This window comes from Cupressus sempervirens, chromosome 3 (assembly GCF_028749045.1).
Source record: "Cupressus sempervirens isolate cs-2001-9-10 chromosome 3, ASM2874904v1, whole genome shotgun sequence".
NCBI lineage: Eukaryota > Viridiplantae > Streptophyta > Pinopsida > Cupressales > Cupressaceae > Cupressus > Cupressus sempervirens.
This window is the reverse complement of record NC_143120.1, coordinates 692,301,768-692,321,816: the sequence shown is the minus strand read 5'-3', so window position 1 is coordinate 692,321,816 and position 20,049 is coordinate 692,301,768. Positions and strand designations below refer to the sequence as shown.

The 20,049-nt window shown below is 33.9% G+C and overlaps 1 protein-coding gene across 1 annotated transcript in view; it reads left to right on the top strand.

Moving 5' to 3' along the window:
• Positions 1-13,803, top strand: part of LOC149568627 (universal stress protein A-like protein) — a 92,466-nt gene extending 78,663 nt beyond the window's left edge. The window contains exon 4 of the mRNA XM_089821492.1: positions 13,456-13,803. Coding sequence (XP_089677618.1) covers positions 13,456-13,564 — 109 coding nt within the window. The 3' untranslated portion in view covers positions 13,565-13,803. The remainder of the gene's footprint in view (positions 1-13,455) is intronic.
• Positions 13,804-20,049: the final 6,246 nt, after the last annotated feature.

Genomic DNA, 20,049 nt, shown 5'->3' with positions numbered 1-20,049 from the left:
TTGGGTCTTGTCTGACTTGCTGACTCGGTGAGCCATGGAGTGTTACTCGCTAGACTTGGCGGAGCTAGAGTCTGCCCCCTGGGACTCTGCCAGGGTTGCCTGGCTTGGGACTTGCCGAGTTGTAGCAAATCTGGGTGAGTCCTGGATCATTGATCAGGACAGAAATCAAAGGGCTCTTTAGTAGATATAAGGATCTATTATTTTCAGTTGCATATGTACCTTAGCGATTTATAATAAAATAAATAGTAAAACAATGATTGGTTTGTCTTTGCATTAGTAAATTCACGTGTTAGCCACATTAAAGTAATCTACATTTGTTTTCTTCAGCTCAATAAAATGGACAAATTGACCGAGGGCCTTAGGCAAAAGCATGGGTAACATAGGATAGGGGCAAAAAGCAAGGAGCTCTCTACCTTATGACACCAGAATGAATGGAGAAGAGAAGATGAAAGAATAAATTTATTGATCCTGAAATTGTGATAGTAAAATAATAAAAATAAGCATAATATGGATGTGTGAATGAGGTCTGGGTAAGTGCTGCAAAACAATACACCTTAATGTGAGATAAGGCTACTAAACCAGTTAGAAATAAAGATTAGAAAAAACAGGGAACATGCTTATTTCTCCCATCACAACTAGCTAAGAGATCATAAACAAATGAAGGAGAGGTAATGGAAGGTCTCTGTATGCATCAATTGCTGGATGATCTGCACCATGCCTGCTCATTAGATAGCATGGATAGGGAGACTACTCTTCCAATTTCTGACAATATCTTTCCTCTGCAGTTGGTGAACCGGCACATCCTTCAGGCAGAAAAGAACAGCAAACACAAACAAAAGAGGGAAAAATAGTAAATAAGATGCAACTCAAACAAGATAAATGATCAAAAGCTGAGAGGGGGATGTCCACCACATCGTGACTGCATTTCTATCAAGGTGGCCACATAGGTACTAGTTCTTCATGCCCAACTCTTAATATAATGGGGTCTTTTTGCCCTTTCTCATCTCCGCAGTCCAAGAAGGATGCTTAAATTCAATGCCACCAATTTGGAGCTTACATGGAAGCCTTTTGTGACTCAATCTCAATGCAGGGATGACAGAAACAGTAATCCAATGTATAGATATAGTAGCTGCTTACAATGCAGAAATTTAGTGCTTAAATGATATGCAATGGACATGAATACATTCCTTCAATATGCTTAAAAGCTGGTGAGCTGAAAATGAGTAGCAAACTGAAGGGGAATGATAGCACCCCAGATAGTCATCTGAGATCAGTATGCAAATCCTGTATACAATAGTTCCTTGAATAGCTTTTAATAAGAAAATACAAGTGCATACTACTATGTCATAAAAGCGGAAATAGACAGTTGATTTCCCACCTTTAAAATCTTAAAGGAAAGTGATTGCAATTTACTGATCTAAATAAATTTCAGCAGCAGTACGACATATATATTATTATTCTACAATCATGAAACTAGAAGAATGAGACAAAATAGAGAACACAGATATACGTGGGGAAAACCTTTCTAGGTATAAACCCCACCCTCCAAACCATCAAGCTAATGTAGTATTCAACAACAATTTACAATACATTTTCAGCCTTCACATGGAGATTTACATCTTGCTCCATTCTAGAGAAAATCCAACAGCATAACCCTGTGCAAATAACTTCTCATCTCTCTTTTTATTCTCTATAACAATGCCTTGTACTTATAGAGGTTTCGCACAAGAGGAAACTGTTTCTAAAGCATCTACATTCAACACATCTACAAATTATTTTAGAAACTTTCTTAGGCACAACCTTTGCATAAAAACAAAGCACAAGAGAATAAATCACCAAAAAACATAAGCTTTATGTTTTTCTACTCTAGTGGAAGAATCCAGCTTACATTTAGCAACTTTTCAAGAAAGCACAAATAAAACAATAATCGTGCTAAGGCTGAGTCACCTTATTCCAAGAATCTCCCACTTGATGAAGACCTTGCAAGATTCATACTAATGAAACTATATCATCGCAACCATTCATGAAACCACATAAATCTTAACACATGCTCTCGTCCTCCAACTAGACACTTGTCCAACCAACACAAGCATAAGATCCCAGTGATAACAAAGGTTGCACAATAATGCCACCACTTTACTCTTCTCATGAGCTACATAGAAGCATAAAAAACATCAACTTCTTAGCCCAACAAAATTGTGAAGTCATCCTTTAGAAAGCAAGATAAAGCATCAACCAAAAAAACAACCATACTGATTGGTCCACTCCAAATGATAAACCCACGAGATTGAAAATAACATCCACATCAGATGCTAACCCATCCAATCACCCATACCTCAAAGGTATCGAACATCAAGAAACTCATGCTAGCAACATGACCAACCCATAAATTGCAACCTCAAGCTCTATGTGCAAACCAGTTGATGAAGACTAAACACATGCAAGATCTCCCACTACATGGGTAATGTCAAATCTGAAAACTCAAAAGGTATATTGAGTCTATTGATAACAACACAAAGAAAGTGTAACCATATAGTACCAAGGACCATCCACAAAGACATACAAATCCTGGAGCAAAAACATTGTAAGAAACATCTCTCTCATCCAATCTCCACAACCCTCCCATGTTCTCCACATCCAACAAAAAAAAGAGATAAAGGAACCGCTTTGTCAGCACAGAAAAACAATGAAGTACATGTGATAACAAATGACCATAAAAGAGTGACCACCATAGCTCCAACAAATGTCAAAAAACAATGTTATGTGAACCAAAACATCCAAGAAGAGAATCAATACCAAAGAAAGAAACTGCAAATCGTAAGCATGTATCATGTCCTTCTACAAAGACTTCTAAATGTCAGTTGTGTAAAGTATGATCTCCTTCACAACCCCAAGAGAAAAGCCACAACAACATCCATAACTGTTTAACCTCAAGAGATCAAACATAACATGATATCATGAATCTATATGGATGTAAGCCTCTTAAAGAAGATCAAACAACTCCATTTCCCATTTTAGGAAATCCACTCGCTACCATCTCCTATTGTCATCATAAATGAAAATACACCTCAAGGACATAATCATGTTACCCATCTCTCACAATGAGTCCTCTAGAACCATCTAACTGCAGCTCAAGATCCATGAATATGCAAGAAAACATAAGGAACCTGAGAGTAACATTGGACAATACCTCTCAAGTGATAAACTATCAAGTAGACTAGGAGTGGGAAATGGGAATGCTCCTCCAAGGTATGCAAGTCACCCCATGACTTATCCAAGAACAATCTCCTCATAGGTCTCTATTGAACTCACATTCAACAAATAGAAGCGAGAAATGGGAATGCTCCTCCAAGATATGCAAGTCACCCCATGACTTATCGAAGAACAATCTCCTCATATGTCTCTATTGAACTCACATTCAACAAAGGTGTAGGCTCCTCAGACTTTTTGTTGAAATCTCATCAAGAGTATACATCTCAACATGTCTCTCATATCAAGAGAACTCTAGCCTCCCCTAAGTCTTCGACGTATTCACAAGCACCTGTAATCAATCACTCCATGCAAAACTTTACTGCAACATAGAACTGTCATGAAGTATCAAGCAAATGATCAAAGTACTCAATACCAAGAAACTAAACCAAGATCAATGTCAAAGCTCCAACCATGGAATCATGAACATAAACATGACATCATGATCTAAACCATCTCCTCCAAAGAGATAACATGCTCCATGTGATCATATCAAATAATTGTATCATAGCACACTCTAAACTAGTAATAAAGAGAAAACCATGACATAAAAAGCTACCATGATAACATATCAAATCAAAGCATAAAAAACATCTCTACCAAGGACCCCTTGGATCCCATAGATGTCAACATCTCCAATCACACAAGATACCATCTCCAAGTAGTGAACCAACAAATGTGAAAGACCTTTCTGCAACAACATGATTTAAGGCATCCTCCAACATCTGCAACACTAAAGAAGATCATCCATCACCATGTGATGGAAAAATACAGCCACTGTTAAAGCTCCCACTAAAATGTGATATTGAGCTATCTAAGCATATGACACACCATCCCCCAAAACTGAAAAATCATCCAGGTCTACACATCACACTAAGCAAAACCAAGATCTCCACACTAAGGAAATTCACCATGCTATAAGACCCCATAACTGACTATCCAAGTACTCACTTATCATCCATCGTCTCATCCCAAAGCAACCACACCAATACACAAGTGACCACAAACAAGGTCAACTAACAAGTTTGCACCAACACTGAATCAAATCTAGTGGATATAGAGAGTTCACAATCCAAGTTATCCCACTGTAATTAAATGGTTGGCCTACCCACCTGACTGCACAACTTGTAGATTTAATCATTGCAACATGCAAACCCACTATCACATTAGTGACATGTACAAATGAGATCAAAGAGAATAATCATGTAGACAACACGACTCAAACACCAAATCAAGCATAAATTTGATTTGCCAATTATGTCCACATTGAGCACCATAGTCCAGGAATCCAACAAAACATCACCATAGAAATGTTGAGTGACCGATCACGTACCAACTTCTCCATGAAGAGAAAGAAACACACCTTCTCTCACCAGGCACAAAGCATGCATGCATGTAGAACTAAAATTATCTCATCAAGCAACATCTTGAAGGAACTAGAGTCTAGAAAATAGCTTTTCAATAGATCCACAAAAAACCACAATTTTTTGTTTCAGCATGCAAAATGTGCAGAAACATTGTGTTTAAGACCACCTATGCACATGCACATCCACACCCACTTCTCATCTGAAAGATTCAAAAGTCTGAAAAAACACCAAACAATTGAACCCAGAATAATAGATTTTCACATATGAGTATCATCATAGATTTTTAAGGAAAATCTATGAACCCCTCAGATCGAATGAACAAGAATCCAAGCCATGCATGTATAAGCATCCAAGAGGAAAACATAGTACAAGAACTCCAAGTCCACTTGTAGACTAACTCCACAACTATTACTAGCACATACATCCGAGAGAGATAGGTTATCTAGAAGCTTCCAGATCATCCAATGATCAACTCCATAACCTCTATGCATTCTAGGTAACGAAAGAGACACCTTCAAATACCCATGCATCAAGAATTATTTTGTTGCCAACCAAGAGCTCCAGATCAATGTCATCTCAACATGACTAACTCTATTTTCTGTCTTCACCGTCCTTCAAGAAATGTCTACCGTCTCCTGAAAAAATAAATCAATAGCAAGACTTCCACTCATCAAAGGATCAATTATTAGTCAATTTCTTCAAAACAAATTTCTCCAAGCTCTGAAAACTAAGAAATCTTAATAGAAGAAATACCTAGAACTAGAAACACTGTGAATCTTCACATGCAAGCAACTTGCAATTCACAAAACCAGGCTCTGATACCAATTGAAGGGAAATGATAGCACCCCAGAAAGCCATACGAGATTAGTAAGCACATCCTATATACAATAGTTCCTTGAATAGCTTCTAATAAAAAAATACAAATGTGTACTACTATTTATAAAAGTGGAAACATACATAGTTGATTTCCCACAATTAAAACCTTAAAGGAAAGTGATTGTAATTTACTGATCTAAATAAATTTCAGCAGCATTACAACATACATATTATTATTCTACAATATGAAACTAGAAGAATAGGACAAAATGGAGAACACAAATATACGTGGGGAAAACCTTTCCAGGTAAAAACCCCACCCTCCAAACCATCAAGCTAATGTATTATTCAGCAACAAGTTACAATACATTTTCAACCTTCACACAGAGATTTACATCTTGCTCCATTTTAGAGAAAATCCGACAACATAACCTTGTGCAAATAACTTCTCATCTCTCTCTTTATTCTCTATAACAATGCTTTGTACTTATAGAGGTTTTGTACAAGAGGAAACTCTTTATAAAGTGTCTACATTCAACACATCTACATATTATTTTAGAGACTTCCTTAGGCACAACCCTTGCATAAAAACAAAGCATAAGAGAATAAATCACCAAAAAACATAAGTTTTATGTTTTTTTAATCCAAATATTTTCTTGTGGAAGAATCCAACTCATATTTAGCAACTTTCCAAGAAAGCACAAATAAACAATAAATCGTGGTAAGGCCAAGTCACCTTATCCCAACACAAGCTATGTTATCTAGAGTTATTCTATTGAGCCAGTGAGGAACCAAAGTTGTAACCAGTCCTTGAGTGTCACATGGATGGCTTAGAAATGTGATGGGGCTTAGTATTATGAACTTTACGGCTTGGGAAGATAAAGTCCAAAAAATTGAAATAAAAAACTTTGTACAAGATTGTTGGACAATGAGTTCAAATACGCTTCCAATTGCTTAAACCATCTTAGATTTGCACTCCTTGAGATTTGTTCAATTCCTTATTTGAAATCTAAACAAAATACGATCAGTCCTCTAAACAGGCAACCATCTGTCATAATAACACCTTCCCTTCACCCTCTACTTGGAAAGAATTATTGCAAGTGAATTCCATTAGGATCAAATGTCTCACATTCGTCTCATTTTGTTATTACACAAGGGCTACTATTGATGTTTAGTTGTGCCCATTGTTGAGTTTTGGGATGGTACGAGGTTGATAGGGAGTGGCCACAATTCCTTGAATGCATTAAAAAAATAAAGAAAATGGGAAAGTAATGATTAATACAATGAAACATGAGTACTAGCACCACCCCTCCTCCTCTACCCCCCCCCCCCACCGGAAAAAAAAAAAGTCCTCCCCACCAACCACCAAAAAAAAAAAAAAAACGTTGAATTATGCTGCTTCCCTGGATCGGATACTTGTAGTACTTGAGTACCCCCACCTCTACCATTCCAAAACCACACCATTACTCAGATGGGTACTTAATTTCTGTTTGAATTTTTATTTTATACTGAAACATCATTTCTTAACTAGCATTTCAAGTTCTATATGTATAGTGTATCATGTCCCACCGCCATCCCAAAATTGAGGCCCTTTGTGCCCCCATCCTAGAAACTCGTCCCAACATCCTGGCATCCCAATGTACCCTAGCGCTGATGTTACACTGTATTAATATTATAACCACAAATATATATTATTATACCTTAACATCACATTAAGTATCTATAATTGGAGACCATGCTTGATACCATTAATATTTAAATTAAACGCGCATATATATATATATATATATATATATATATATATATATATATATATATATATATATATATATATATATATATATATATATATATGTGCCGAGAGTAATCGTTCTCGAGGCGCTTATTTTCATTAAATCCAAGGGTTATTTTTTCTCAGTTGGGATTTATGAAAATAGGTGCCTTGAGAATGATTACTCTCCGGGTGTGTATATATATATATATATATATAAGCTAGTGGTAGTCTTAGTGCAACAGGAAACATATTTTTAAAATCTTTTTATTTTTTATAACTTTAGTATTGAATTATTTATTTATTTTTAAATATAGTTGTATAAAGTTACTATAAAATTATTCTTTGACATTTTATTTTTTAATTCTATAAGTGGTGTTTAATTTGTATAACTTGAATTTATTTTTATTTAAGGATATTGTTACATAAAATGTTACACTCAGAAGTAGAGTTATGGTTAGGGTTAGCGTTAAGGTTAGGGTTATCATTAGGACTAACATAAGGGTTACAGTTAGGGTTAGAGTTACAATGGTTACAATTAGAGTTAGAGTTAGGGTTAAGGTTAGGGTGAGTTAAAGTTAGCATTAGAGTTTGAGTTATAATTAAAGTTAGTGTCATGGTTAGGGTTAGAATTAGAGTTAAGAGTTAGGGTTAGGGTTAGGATCAGGGTTAACTTAGGGTTTGACTTAGAGTTAGTGTTAGGGTTAGTGTTACAATTGGAGTTAAGAGTTAGAATTATAGTTATAGTTAGATTTAGAGTTATAGTTAGGGTAAGAATTAGGGGTAGCGTTAGGGTTAGAAGTAGACATAGAATTAGAGTTACGGTTAGGGTTAGAGTTAGGGTTATCGTTAGCGTTAAAATTAGGGATAGGGTTAGAATTGGGGTTAGAGTTATAATTAAGGTTAGAGTTAGGGTTAGAATTAGTGTTAGGGTTAGGGTTAGGGATATAATTTGAGTTAGGGTTAGGGTTAGGGTTTGAATTAGGATTAGAGTTAGGGTTGCATAGGGTTAGGATTAGGGGTATAGTTAGAGTTAGGGTTAGGGTTAGGATTAGATTTAGGGTTAGCATTAGGGTTAGGGTTACAATTAGAGCTAGATTTAGAGTTAGATTTGGAGCTAGGATTAGAGTTAGAGTCAGGGTTTATGTTATTATAGTGATTAAGGTTATTTTTGGGGTTAGTACTTTGATTATAGTCGATCTTAGTGCTATTGTGATACATACCAACATTTTTTATAATGTACTCCCTCCCTCTCACATGCCTTCCTACTCTCTCTAGAGATTGCCTTTAATCACACACACACTCTCTCTCTAATCTCTAGATATACCCTCTAATCTCTCTTTCTCTCCCTCCCCCCCACCCCTCTCTCTAGATACATTCGCTAATCTCTCCCTCCCTCCCTCCCTACTTTCTAAATACACCCCATAATATCTCTTCTTCCCTGTTCTCTAAACACATCCCTCTCTCTCTCTCTCTCTCTCTCTCTCTCTCTCTCTAGTCTCTAGAGACCCTCCCTAATCTCTATCTCTAATTTCTAGATACACCCCCTACTATCTCTCTCCTTGCTCTCTAGATATACCCCCTAATCTCTCTCTCTCTCTCTCTCTCTCTCTCTCTCAATACACTCCATAATCTCTCTCCCTCCTCGCTCTCTAAATACACCCTCTCTCTCTCTCTCTCTCTCTCTCTCTCTAGACACACCCACTAATCTCCCTCCCTCCCTCCCTCCCCCAATCTCTCTCTCTCTCTCCCTCCCTTCTCTCTGGGCACCCCCCCAATCTCTCTCTCTCTCTCTCTCTCTCTCTCTCTCTCTCTCTCTCTCTCTACACTCACTAATCTCTCCCTCCCTCCCTCCTCTTTAAATACACTCCATAATCTCTCTCTCTCTCTCTCTCTCTCTCTCTCTCTCTCTCTCTCTCTCTCTCTCTACACACACACACACACACATGCCCCCTATTAAAAATATGATATCATTTCTAGTTAGTAGTAAATATAAGGTTAAGACTATGCATATAATTTACCAAATGCTTAGTACAATCACATGTAGGGTTAAAGTTAGAGTTAGGATCCAAGGTTTGTAATTTCATTAATATGACACTTATTGTTATGGTTAGGGGTGATAAGTGGTTAAATGTTACACTAAAATAAGGGACATGGTTAAGGGAAGTATGCGACTTAGGTGTAGTGTTAGAGTACTTGGAGTAGAACTATGGTCAAAATTGGGATGTAGGTTTCAAAAATGACTCGAATAGTGGAAAAATATTAATTTTATCTTTTTTCATGAAAGGGGAATATTAAGTCCTAGGACAACTATTTGGATGATGTAAAAAATGTGAAAGAATAGATGAGAATCAATTAAAAAATAAAATATTTCTCCATGATTATGTAAGAACATTATATATTGTTGAATTTTTAATAGTGCTAATGCAAGCTTTATTGCAATGATTAAGAATTGTAATCAATTAACATGCCTATCATGAAATAAATCAATGTAGACTCATGATTTTATTTCTTAATTAACATATTTAGCAGCCACATCCATTAAAGACAACTTTTATTAAAAAAAAAAAATTATTCTTCTCTTCTTCATGAAAGTTACATAGAACAATGGGGAACCACAACTCCCAATACAAGTAATTAGAAGTAGTAAAAGAAGTAGTAAAAGTCTAAAACCAGTGACAAGAATGAACTATAAACAAACATTTCTTTGTAATGGTGTAACTACATGTCACATTCTTGAATGATTAGGATTGTATTGTGACCTTTATTTGAACAATGACCGTGAATGACTTCTTTCATCATTGAGGGAAACTCATCCACTTTCATAGATGTTTCACGTAGGAATTTATCTTCATTCTTCATCTGTAGTACTTTCGTTTCCTTAAGATAGTCAATTGGAAATATTGTGTTCTCCACAAATTCAATTATCGCTGTGCACAACTCTTTAATTATTTGTAGGCATTTGCCAAAGTAGTCAGGGTAGAATTCGAGGCATAACTCAAGTAGAAACTTGCAAACTTATAAGCAAACATCAACATTTATAAATAATCAGAATAAAAAAGTATTAGTAATTAACACAATTTTTTTCAAATGAATAATTTTCCAAATAAGTTAAATAAAAATCAAAGCTATTTTAAGTGAAACATTTAGATTGTAAAGTTTGAAATATGGTGGCATTGCCTTACACTTTTCAAACATTATATATATATATATATATATATATATATATATATATATATATATATATATATATATATAGTGAAAAGTAAATAAAACACATTTGTTATCTAATTAAATAATGATAAAATATATACTAAATATATGATTCATTTACTTTAAATAAATCACCAACTTTAATAAAATACTATTGATATGGTGGCATTGTCATCCACATTAATAATACAATTTAATTATGAAACATGAAAATATAAATACTTTGAAACATGCAAATGTAAAACTATTTTGAGACATGCAAATCTAAACAATTTTGAATAGAATTCTAAATCTAAATGAAACTAGTTAAAATTGAAATCTAAATCAAAGTAGAATATTATCACTGATTTTGAATCTCAATCTACATCTAAATCTAAATCTAAATGGAAATCTAAATAAAAATAGAAATCTCACTTGCAAAAAAATTACTCAATCTACTCTTCTTCAAAAACTCCAATCTAATCTTTCAATTATTTCCACCTCTTCCTTCGTCAAAAACATAAAATGAAAATGAAATGAGGAGCCTTTGTTTTATAACTTGTGAGAGGCTCCTCATATCTCCTAGTGGACATCTCTTCACATTACATGAATTTGTTTCAAATTCCCCCGCTCCCACAAAAAATAAGCATGAATGTGCATGCAAAATTATATATAACAAAAATAATCATATTTGAATTTTCAATGAAATTATTTTGGCCCTATTTTTTCAGCCATATTTTGTGGGCTCTATATTTCGAGCCTATTATTTCAGCCCGCTATTATTTTAGGAATGCTTTTTATTTCATGATTTAATAATTTAATATTTAATCTAAAAGTTTGTAATTGCTCCCTTTTCTTTTTTATTGATGAGGAATCTATTTTGGCATATTCTTGTGTTGGGCATTTGTGCTGCCATTATATAGAATGCCTCTCGGCATAAATATAAATTGTAACACGACTTCATGACACTAGTTTTTCTATAGGATGGATACACCCATTTGTTAGTGAATGACTCTTTATAAATACATGTGACCTTAATTGGTATATTTAGGGTGACAAGGGGATATTTAGAAATGCAAATTTCGGGAACCCTCTAATATGCATTCAAATGGATTAGTTGTAGTGAGTTGATACCATCTCTAACCCTAATTTGACATAGGGACTGAAGGCAAGGCATTGATTTAAATTGGCTGGGTTTCCATGGAAAATTTCTTAGTTAAAGTAATTGGTGTTGCATATGATAGGTGGTATGAAATCATGTATTGGTTGTCAATGCTTGGAACATCTAGGAAAAGGATCTGATCTCTAAGTTAACACAATTGTTGTACCAAATTAGTTAATGAGGATACCACCATAACAAAATTTAACACTCTTGCCACTGCATCATCAACAATGATGGCATGAGGTGGTTGGTTGTTGAACAACTGGAGGAGCTCAAGCTTAATGATATTTGTATGATACTATTTTGAATTTGGTACACTTTCAAATTCTATATGTTTTATGGCATTAGCACTAGCAAGCTAGTGAAGTTGCCTTCCAAACTTTTATAAGAAAAGGACTAAATTTTCAAGTGAACTACCAACCTCAAACTATTAAGAGTAATCCCTGCTGTAGGTCCAACCTTATTCGACAGTGTGCATTAGAAGTTGCTTGCAGCATGTGTAATACAACTCATTGATACATCAACTATCGTGTTAAGTACGTTTATTAGGGGTTTAACACTGCATGAACCAGAAATTCCTCATATCGGTGCCACATTCTTTCACAGGTCTTCTTCATGTTCTCCTTGAACAAATTAACAATAAATTCTCCTTCCATGTTTTGTTTCCAGAGGTGGTGGTGTAAAAATAATGCTAGGTATTGGCATTGGTGACATAGGTTTGGGGACAATAAATAGATGCAGTAGGTGCTCTGAAGTGTCATTTTTCTTCCAGCAAGGGTGCTGACTGATTGGGCACTATTGGACTAGTGATAATATGACGGTGTTGCTTTGTTTTAAAAGCAATTCATATCTTTATCACTTGGTTTGTGTCACAATCAGAACAGTACGGTTCCAAAAATTGATTATGTAGATCCAAGTCCTTGACATTTTAAAGTCTTTTTGTAGTACGTGCCCAAGAAACACAATGCTAGTCTGCAAATTCTGAATATAAAGATAGGTAACTTAGCAGATCTGGCTATCAAAGTTGGGTAATAGAGTGACTGTTTGATTCTGCTTTCTGCATTTTCAGCAGAAAAATGATTAGAATGAGGCTATTGTATTGATATTCATTCATTGTCTCTTAGAAAATAGTAACCGTGGGCTGCATTTTGCCATATATTATTGTGTTCTGAAAGTTTTTGTAGGTGGCAAGATAGGCTGACATAGCTGTGAAGGATCTAGAGCTCTTTTGACAGGCAATCGACTGGTTGTCTGAAGTTTATCATTTTTGCATTACACTGATTAAGTATGAGTCTGTGTATTGCTTAAGGTAATCTGGAATAACTCCTAAGCAAGGCTACATTGGAGAGAGGAGCCTAGGACCAGATTGATATGCTTACCGAGAATGTGGATACGAGATAATTATTAGTTAATTGGAGTGTTAAATAGCTAGAACTAGCAGCCAAATGGTGCCTGAAAGATTTGTCCAGACTATAAGGATTATGATGGACATGGTATAGGGACAAGCAAGAGATTGACTAGGAATATCAAAGTACAGGATTGGATTATAAAAAGTTGGCACTCGTAGATTGAGAATATATAGTTCTGCATGCCCTCACAGATTCCTTAATAGTGAGAATATATAATTCTGCATGCCATCACTGAATCGTGGCATAGATTGTGATTAATGATGAATCTAATGAAGGGTCTGGAGCTGTCACAAATTACTTTTTGTTAACCGTTCTGTAGAAACAACTAGAACAGTGATTTTATTATCTTCGATGAGCTCTCCATATTTATGTATTCTCGCCACTGCTACTAGAAGTGTAAGTAATAGTGGTTCTTTGCATGTGCATGATATAGTGACACTAGTGCACATGAATATTTACTCAAAAAGATGATTTTGTTTTTATTTGTAGGGTATTTGCTGGATCTGTCAGTGAGTTTTGTTCGAAGCATGCTGATTGTCCCGTTATTGTGGTCAAAAGGAAACCCGAAGACACACCACAGAATCCTGTTAATGATTAAGTACATACGAGGCAATAGACATTTTATATCGGTTGGTCAGGTGAAACGAATGCGGGGTTTGATTCTGGATAGATTTTTCTTACTTTTATGTTTACTTATTGTATGTAGAGCGTGACAAGATAACATTAATGATCGTTGATATGCTAGAAAGTGTTCTGTAGCAGGATTCTATTCAACCTTACTGATGTGCATTTTTTGTACAGTTCATTCTTCATTATGTTGAATTTCATTCAGCTCAATTGATGTGCATGTTTTGTACGGTTCATTCTTTAATCCGTTGAATTTCATTCAGCTTAACTAATCTGCATGCTTTGTACATTACTTTCTTCAAAATGCCGAATCATATGTTTTCTTACTAATTAGGAACTCTTTACGCTGTTCAGCCAAATTTCCCAAATTTTGCACTATGTCCACGTTAGTGGCTGTTCGTTATCACTTTGCATTGTATTTCATACTCTACTGCTATAGTTTAACACACAAAATGGGACACAATTTAGTGACTGTTAGCACATACAGTACATCGGTAAATGTTCATGGGAGCAGCACTATGCCTCACATGATACCAGAGCTGAACTTTCATATTTTCCCCTAGTTTCATGGAGTTTCCTGACCTAAATTTGGGGACAAGGGAACGGTTGGGGGTAAGTGGTGGAGCATTGCAATCAGTATGTAATGGCATGTGCCATATAGCAAGCAACCTGATGGAGGTGGCAGAGGGGGTGAAGTCCCCAAGTCTCGAAAGGTCCCATGGTGGGTGATACAGGATTCTGTTTGGGCATATAATTTGGAAGCCTTTTCTTCATATATGTGCTTAATCTTGCATTTGAGATATGGCCTCCCAATATTTTGTGTTACCTCGTTATTTTAAATTAATTTATGGCAAATGTGAAATGATAATTGATTATTGCATGAATAAAAATGATCGAGTACTTGAGACAAAATAGAAATGTACTGAATACTAATTGACTAATTTACTTTTTTTTTTGGAGTAAAGATCAACTAAACAAATTAAATAACCAGCATAAGCCAAATATTTCCATATTAGTTTAATACCCTCCCATAATGGTTACTTTATTATGTTAAGTGCATTGTTGGAAAACTTGTAAGAATTGGTATTGCTATGATACCAAGTGTAAAAATGAAAATAACAATGAACCGACATCTAGATGTTAGTGAATGTTAGAGAATGGTACGAGAGCCAATATATTGAATCAACTAGATTACATACAATGTAGATGTGCTTGCTTAAATAGGCAAGACGATAGAGACTATGATAAAGAGTTGATAAGTTACCATCTACAATAGGTGGAATTACATATCCACAAAAGGTTGGGTTATTGTCTATTGTGTATGCGCAACATTTGAAGGGTGATAAGGTGATAGGAGTGTAGACAATAAAATGAAATGTGATAACGACTATTACCACCTAAAGTGGATTTTCTGCTACAACATGTGTAAATAAACATGTAAACTCCTAAGTGTTTTTGTTATAAACTACTATGCAATGCATATCCTAAGTAAGCTTACGTATAATTAGTGAATATTTAATTACATTAACACACCTTTATGTGCAACTTTGGGGAGCGTACTCAAATTTGCATTCCTAAATGAGTCACGAATACGAGGCTATGTTAGGCATCTATGTACAATATTCAAATGCAATCTCTTAGAAATGGAGAAGGGAGAACCATTTGGGAGAAAACTTGTAACGCCCCACCATGTGAACCAAAAGAAGTGAACCTAAAGTTTTATAAAGTTTGTAAAACTTTTTTTTTTTTTTTAAAGATAAAGATACAACAACAGTAATAGAATAGCGGAAGCAATTAACATACATCCATACATCAATAACACATAAATAGGTTACAACTTTGAAGGGTTTTACGATGTTGAATCACATTTAAGTTTAATTAATAATAAATCTAATATATGATAAATCCACATCAAATAATAATATACTAGTATGAATACATTTAAATATTATACAATTATATATGATGCCACTTGGCAATAAACAGAATGCACAATCATCCACTGTACAGGTCATAGGGTATGAAAGGCTGAAATAATATACATCATAAAATAAATTACATCATATATTAAGATTTTATGAAATCAAATACAATACAATAGTACAACCATCCATCATAGAAATACAAGAACATATAGAAAGGAACGTTTACACAAACACATCTAGTAGTGGCATTTGATGGTCGAATCTCAATGGTATAAGAAAAAATACTACCACCCGACCTCATGGAACTCAAAAGGGTCCACTCCCACCACACTGAGGAGATAGTCTCAAATCTCAAACAAGATAACAAACTCAACAATCAAATCCAACATCTAGGCTCAAAGAATCACCTAACAACAATCTAACTCAAAGGTACCAAGACATGTATCAACTAATCTCAGAGGCAACACAAACATGTAGGAAATCTACTATGCAAGTGGGCAAGTGTCATTGCACGAGTTACCCTAGCAGTCTAACTTGATCTTGACCCTCTAGTGACTATGCGACACTAGTATTCTTTCATACTGACAAGGCATACTAACGAGGCATGGTCGTAACCAAGCGTTCTCTCTACTCCCATCTTAGTTTGTGCTGGCACTTGAGACATGGGTGAGAACATACAAAGACTCTTATTAGGTTCATTTTATTCCCATTTAGTGTAATGTTTTCATTTATTAAACAACTTACAATGGGTTACCCTGGCAGCCCCGACCTCCATTGCAAGCCACTTCCCAACATGACATATAGATAACCTACCCTAAGCTAAGTAAAATCAAAAGATCACAAAAGACCACATACCATACATTAGTTTTTAAATAAGCAACTGACAAGTACCGAAAATCATTGATCATAATCACAGATTTCACCAAAATGATCATCCTAATAGGGCTGATTGAAAATCAAGTACACATAAACCAATCCACGTCATAACATGACATCACCAAGAACAAATCATACAAACACCTTAGCCCTATACAAGCGACTGAAAATCAATCCAAATACAACTGATCGAAGACTTGAAGGATATATCAGATAGGTCACACTATTCACTTCAGTTTCACACAAAAACACTAGAAAACAATAACAATCAATGCATCAAAACATCTCTTAGAGTATCTCAAACACATTACCGTGGTTGAGTATAAAAGATCGGGATCAAAACATCATCATGACATCACAAAATAGAACTCCCGAGCCTCTGGTAAACATCCTAACTCGCCAAAGCTAAGTCAAACTCGAAAACCTCAACACTAGTAAATCACACATCACATAAAGTGCATGCAAAAGTGAATTTCATAATTCATTAGGTTTTGAAAACCCTAAAGTTCAATATTTACTAAAAGTTTTCAGATTAAATAATATACAATTCTATAATGGAAATCAATTTTCTCAAACAAGAGTTTCAACCCAGAGAACTTCTGAAAACAGAAACATAATAGACACAAAGAAGATAGGAATTCGAAGAAAGAGTAACTATTGCACAAACCCACAAGATTCTATCTGGATTTGATGCTACAACAATGGACACACAAACACGCATCTTTCTTTCCTCCGAAAACCCTCTTGTTGAAAATTGACTCCTCCAAACTTGTGTATCTAGAAATGAGTTTTAATTTTCTTAATAAAGAATTTTTCCCCCAAATCAAGGCTTTGATCATGCAATCATGTGAAAACCCTTTGTCTTTAATTACTATATTTTAAATTTCACCCAGACACTTTTTACAATTTAATATTAACTTAAAGCTTTTTCTCCCTTATTAAATCATGTCACGTTTTTAATATAATATTTATCAATTTAACTAATAATATTATTTAGATTTTATAAAAAATAAAATTTTAAAATAAATTATTATTAAATTAAATAAATATAAAAATGCCTAAATTAGAACTTTAATCAAATCTTTTAAATGTAATTTTTCCATGCACATTTAATGAACTTTTTAATTAAAATATTCTTTTCCTCCACTTATTAATTAGTGTAAGCACTATTTAAAGCATGATTTATAATTTAAATTAATAAGAATAATTAAAGTTCATTATTTAGGTACAACTCTAATTTAATAATTATTGATTAAATAATCATAATAAAACTATATTAAATCTTTAATCTTTTAATCTTTTAATTCTATTTTTATCCAACTTCTTAAATTAGACTTTTAAAATAAATATTTTAAACTAAAGTGCATATTTAATTAATTAAATAACATCATATTCTAATATTTTTTTAACCAATTTTTTAAATTTAGACTTCTAAATTTAGACTTTTTATTTAAAACATAAATTTAATTAGTTTTTAATTAATCAAATATTCACATATTTTAATATTTTATTTTTAATTAAATAATATTTATTACTCAATTAATAATATTATTTAGAGTTTAATTAAAATAAAACTATTAAATAATTGTTATTAAATTAAATAAATATAAATATGATAAAATTAGAACTTTAATTTAATGTTTCAAATTTAATTCTTTTATTTAATTATTTTTAAAATTAATTAAATATAATTAAATATTGAATTTTTTATGTACAATTTTCATGCAACAACTTTAAGCAATTTAAATTAAAATATCTTTATTAAATCAATTTTCTTTCTCACTTTAATTAATTATGAGACATTTTTTTAATATCATATTTATTAATTTAACTCATAATATTATTTAGAGTTTATTTTGTTTATCATTGGGAGACCAATGTTCTTTTATGGATTGAGGATTTGAAAAGCCTCAAAATATGTTTATATTGTTGGAGAATATTGAATCAACACTTCTTTGGGGAGGTCTACATACCATTTGTGTATAAATTGTGTTGAAGGAATGGAATAATTCTGTTTTCTAATGAAACATGCTATCTTTTTGTTATTGCATGTAGAGACATGAGTTTTTCCATAGGTTGAAACTATTATGGATGTTTATAGAAGCATATTAACAATCTATTACACCAAGTTTATCTTCTAAGGGAATGGGATATTGATTCTATAGGCATAGAAACTTAAGAGGGATAAAATAACTTGGTTTCATATAAAAATCTATTGTTTTATGCTTATTTTCTAGGGAAAAAAAAGTACAATAGCAATTCCTATTTGTGTAGCCCCTCTAAGACATTCAAATGACCCTAATAATGAAGTAAATGAACTAAAAGCATGCTTATAGGCCACCTTGACCATTTAAACATGATGGTTTATAGGTGTACCGACTCATGTCAATGCCTTACAAAATAGGCCTTTATTACCTTAATGAAATCAAAAGACATAAAAACGTGAAATAACCTATGCTAATGTGCATGATGGAGTTGTTTACATATGAAAGTGAAATGAATGTCTTTCTATCAACGCAATGAACATGTTTCAAAAATCTACACAATGGAATCCAGATCGTAAAGTCATAATAACATTCATCTCTTAATATTAATAATATGAATGTCTATTTACAACTTAGCTCTATTTAAGGTATTAATAGGAAAGAGCCAAGGAGAGAAAAACTCCGGTCTTGGCCAAAAAATATATGAAATTTATAAATGTTGTTAATCACACGATTTTGTAATTACATCTAATCCAACGAACCATCTGAATCTACTCTACCCTTTATTGTCTGAACTATTGCCCCATGGTTCGACTCGCGAACCTTCCAAAGAGTCTTATTGTGTGGTTTTCTTCTATATTTGATCAAGTGGGCATTTGACACAATGACAAGGTTTGAATAATGAAGAATATTTTTCTCTATTGGTCAATCCTCGAATAACCACAAGTTAGGGTTCTTCATACCATATCGTTTAGGCCATGTACTAGTTACCACCACTGCACCTATAGGGTATTGTAGACTTTCACTGTCTATAACTGAGTAATCCAATTTATATTTTGCTTGAACAAAATTACACAAATAATAATTTTTCCCTTCTCCATTGTCTTCAGGTGCAAGCACATAAAAAACATAGCCTGCAATGATAAAAACATAATGTGCTCATTAATTTACAAAATAGTTAGCTAAAAGTAACAAAGTTATATATATATATATATATATATATATATACTGGTTGGACCAGATTAGACAAGCGATTAAATCCAACCAATGATTCGATCTCTACCATTTCTAGTGCTTGTGGGGGATGATAGGTGTTGACTGGAATCAAAACTCATAAATGTCATTCATCCACCCATTCAGTCAACTTGCATCCCTCCCAATATTCCTTTGTACATGATGGACAAAAGCATGTCATTTGTCGTGTGTGGATACTCCATGAACCTGCATCAAAGGTTTTAAAAGAGTGTAGCTCAGATCAATCCTGTTAGTGTACAACAATCATCATATGGCGCAATGTTAGCATTATCTATCAACCAAAAAAATCATCAAACTATAGACTCACCTTCTTTACCTGGACCCGTTGTCGTGTTACACTAGTCAACGATACTTTTTGCATTTGACAATGTTGCTATGTCTTTGTACTTTAATTCTTCACGAGATAAGGCTCTTTT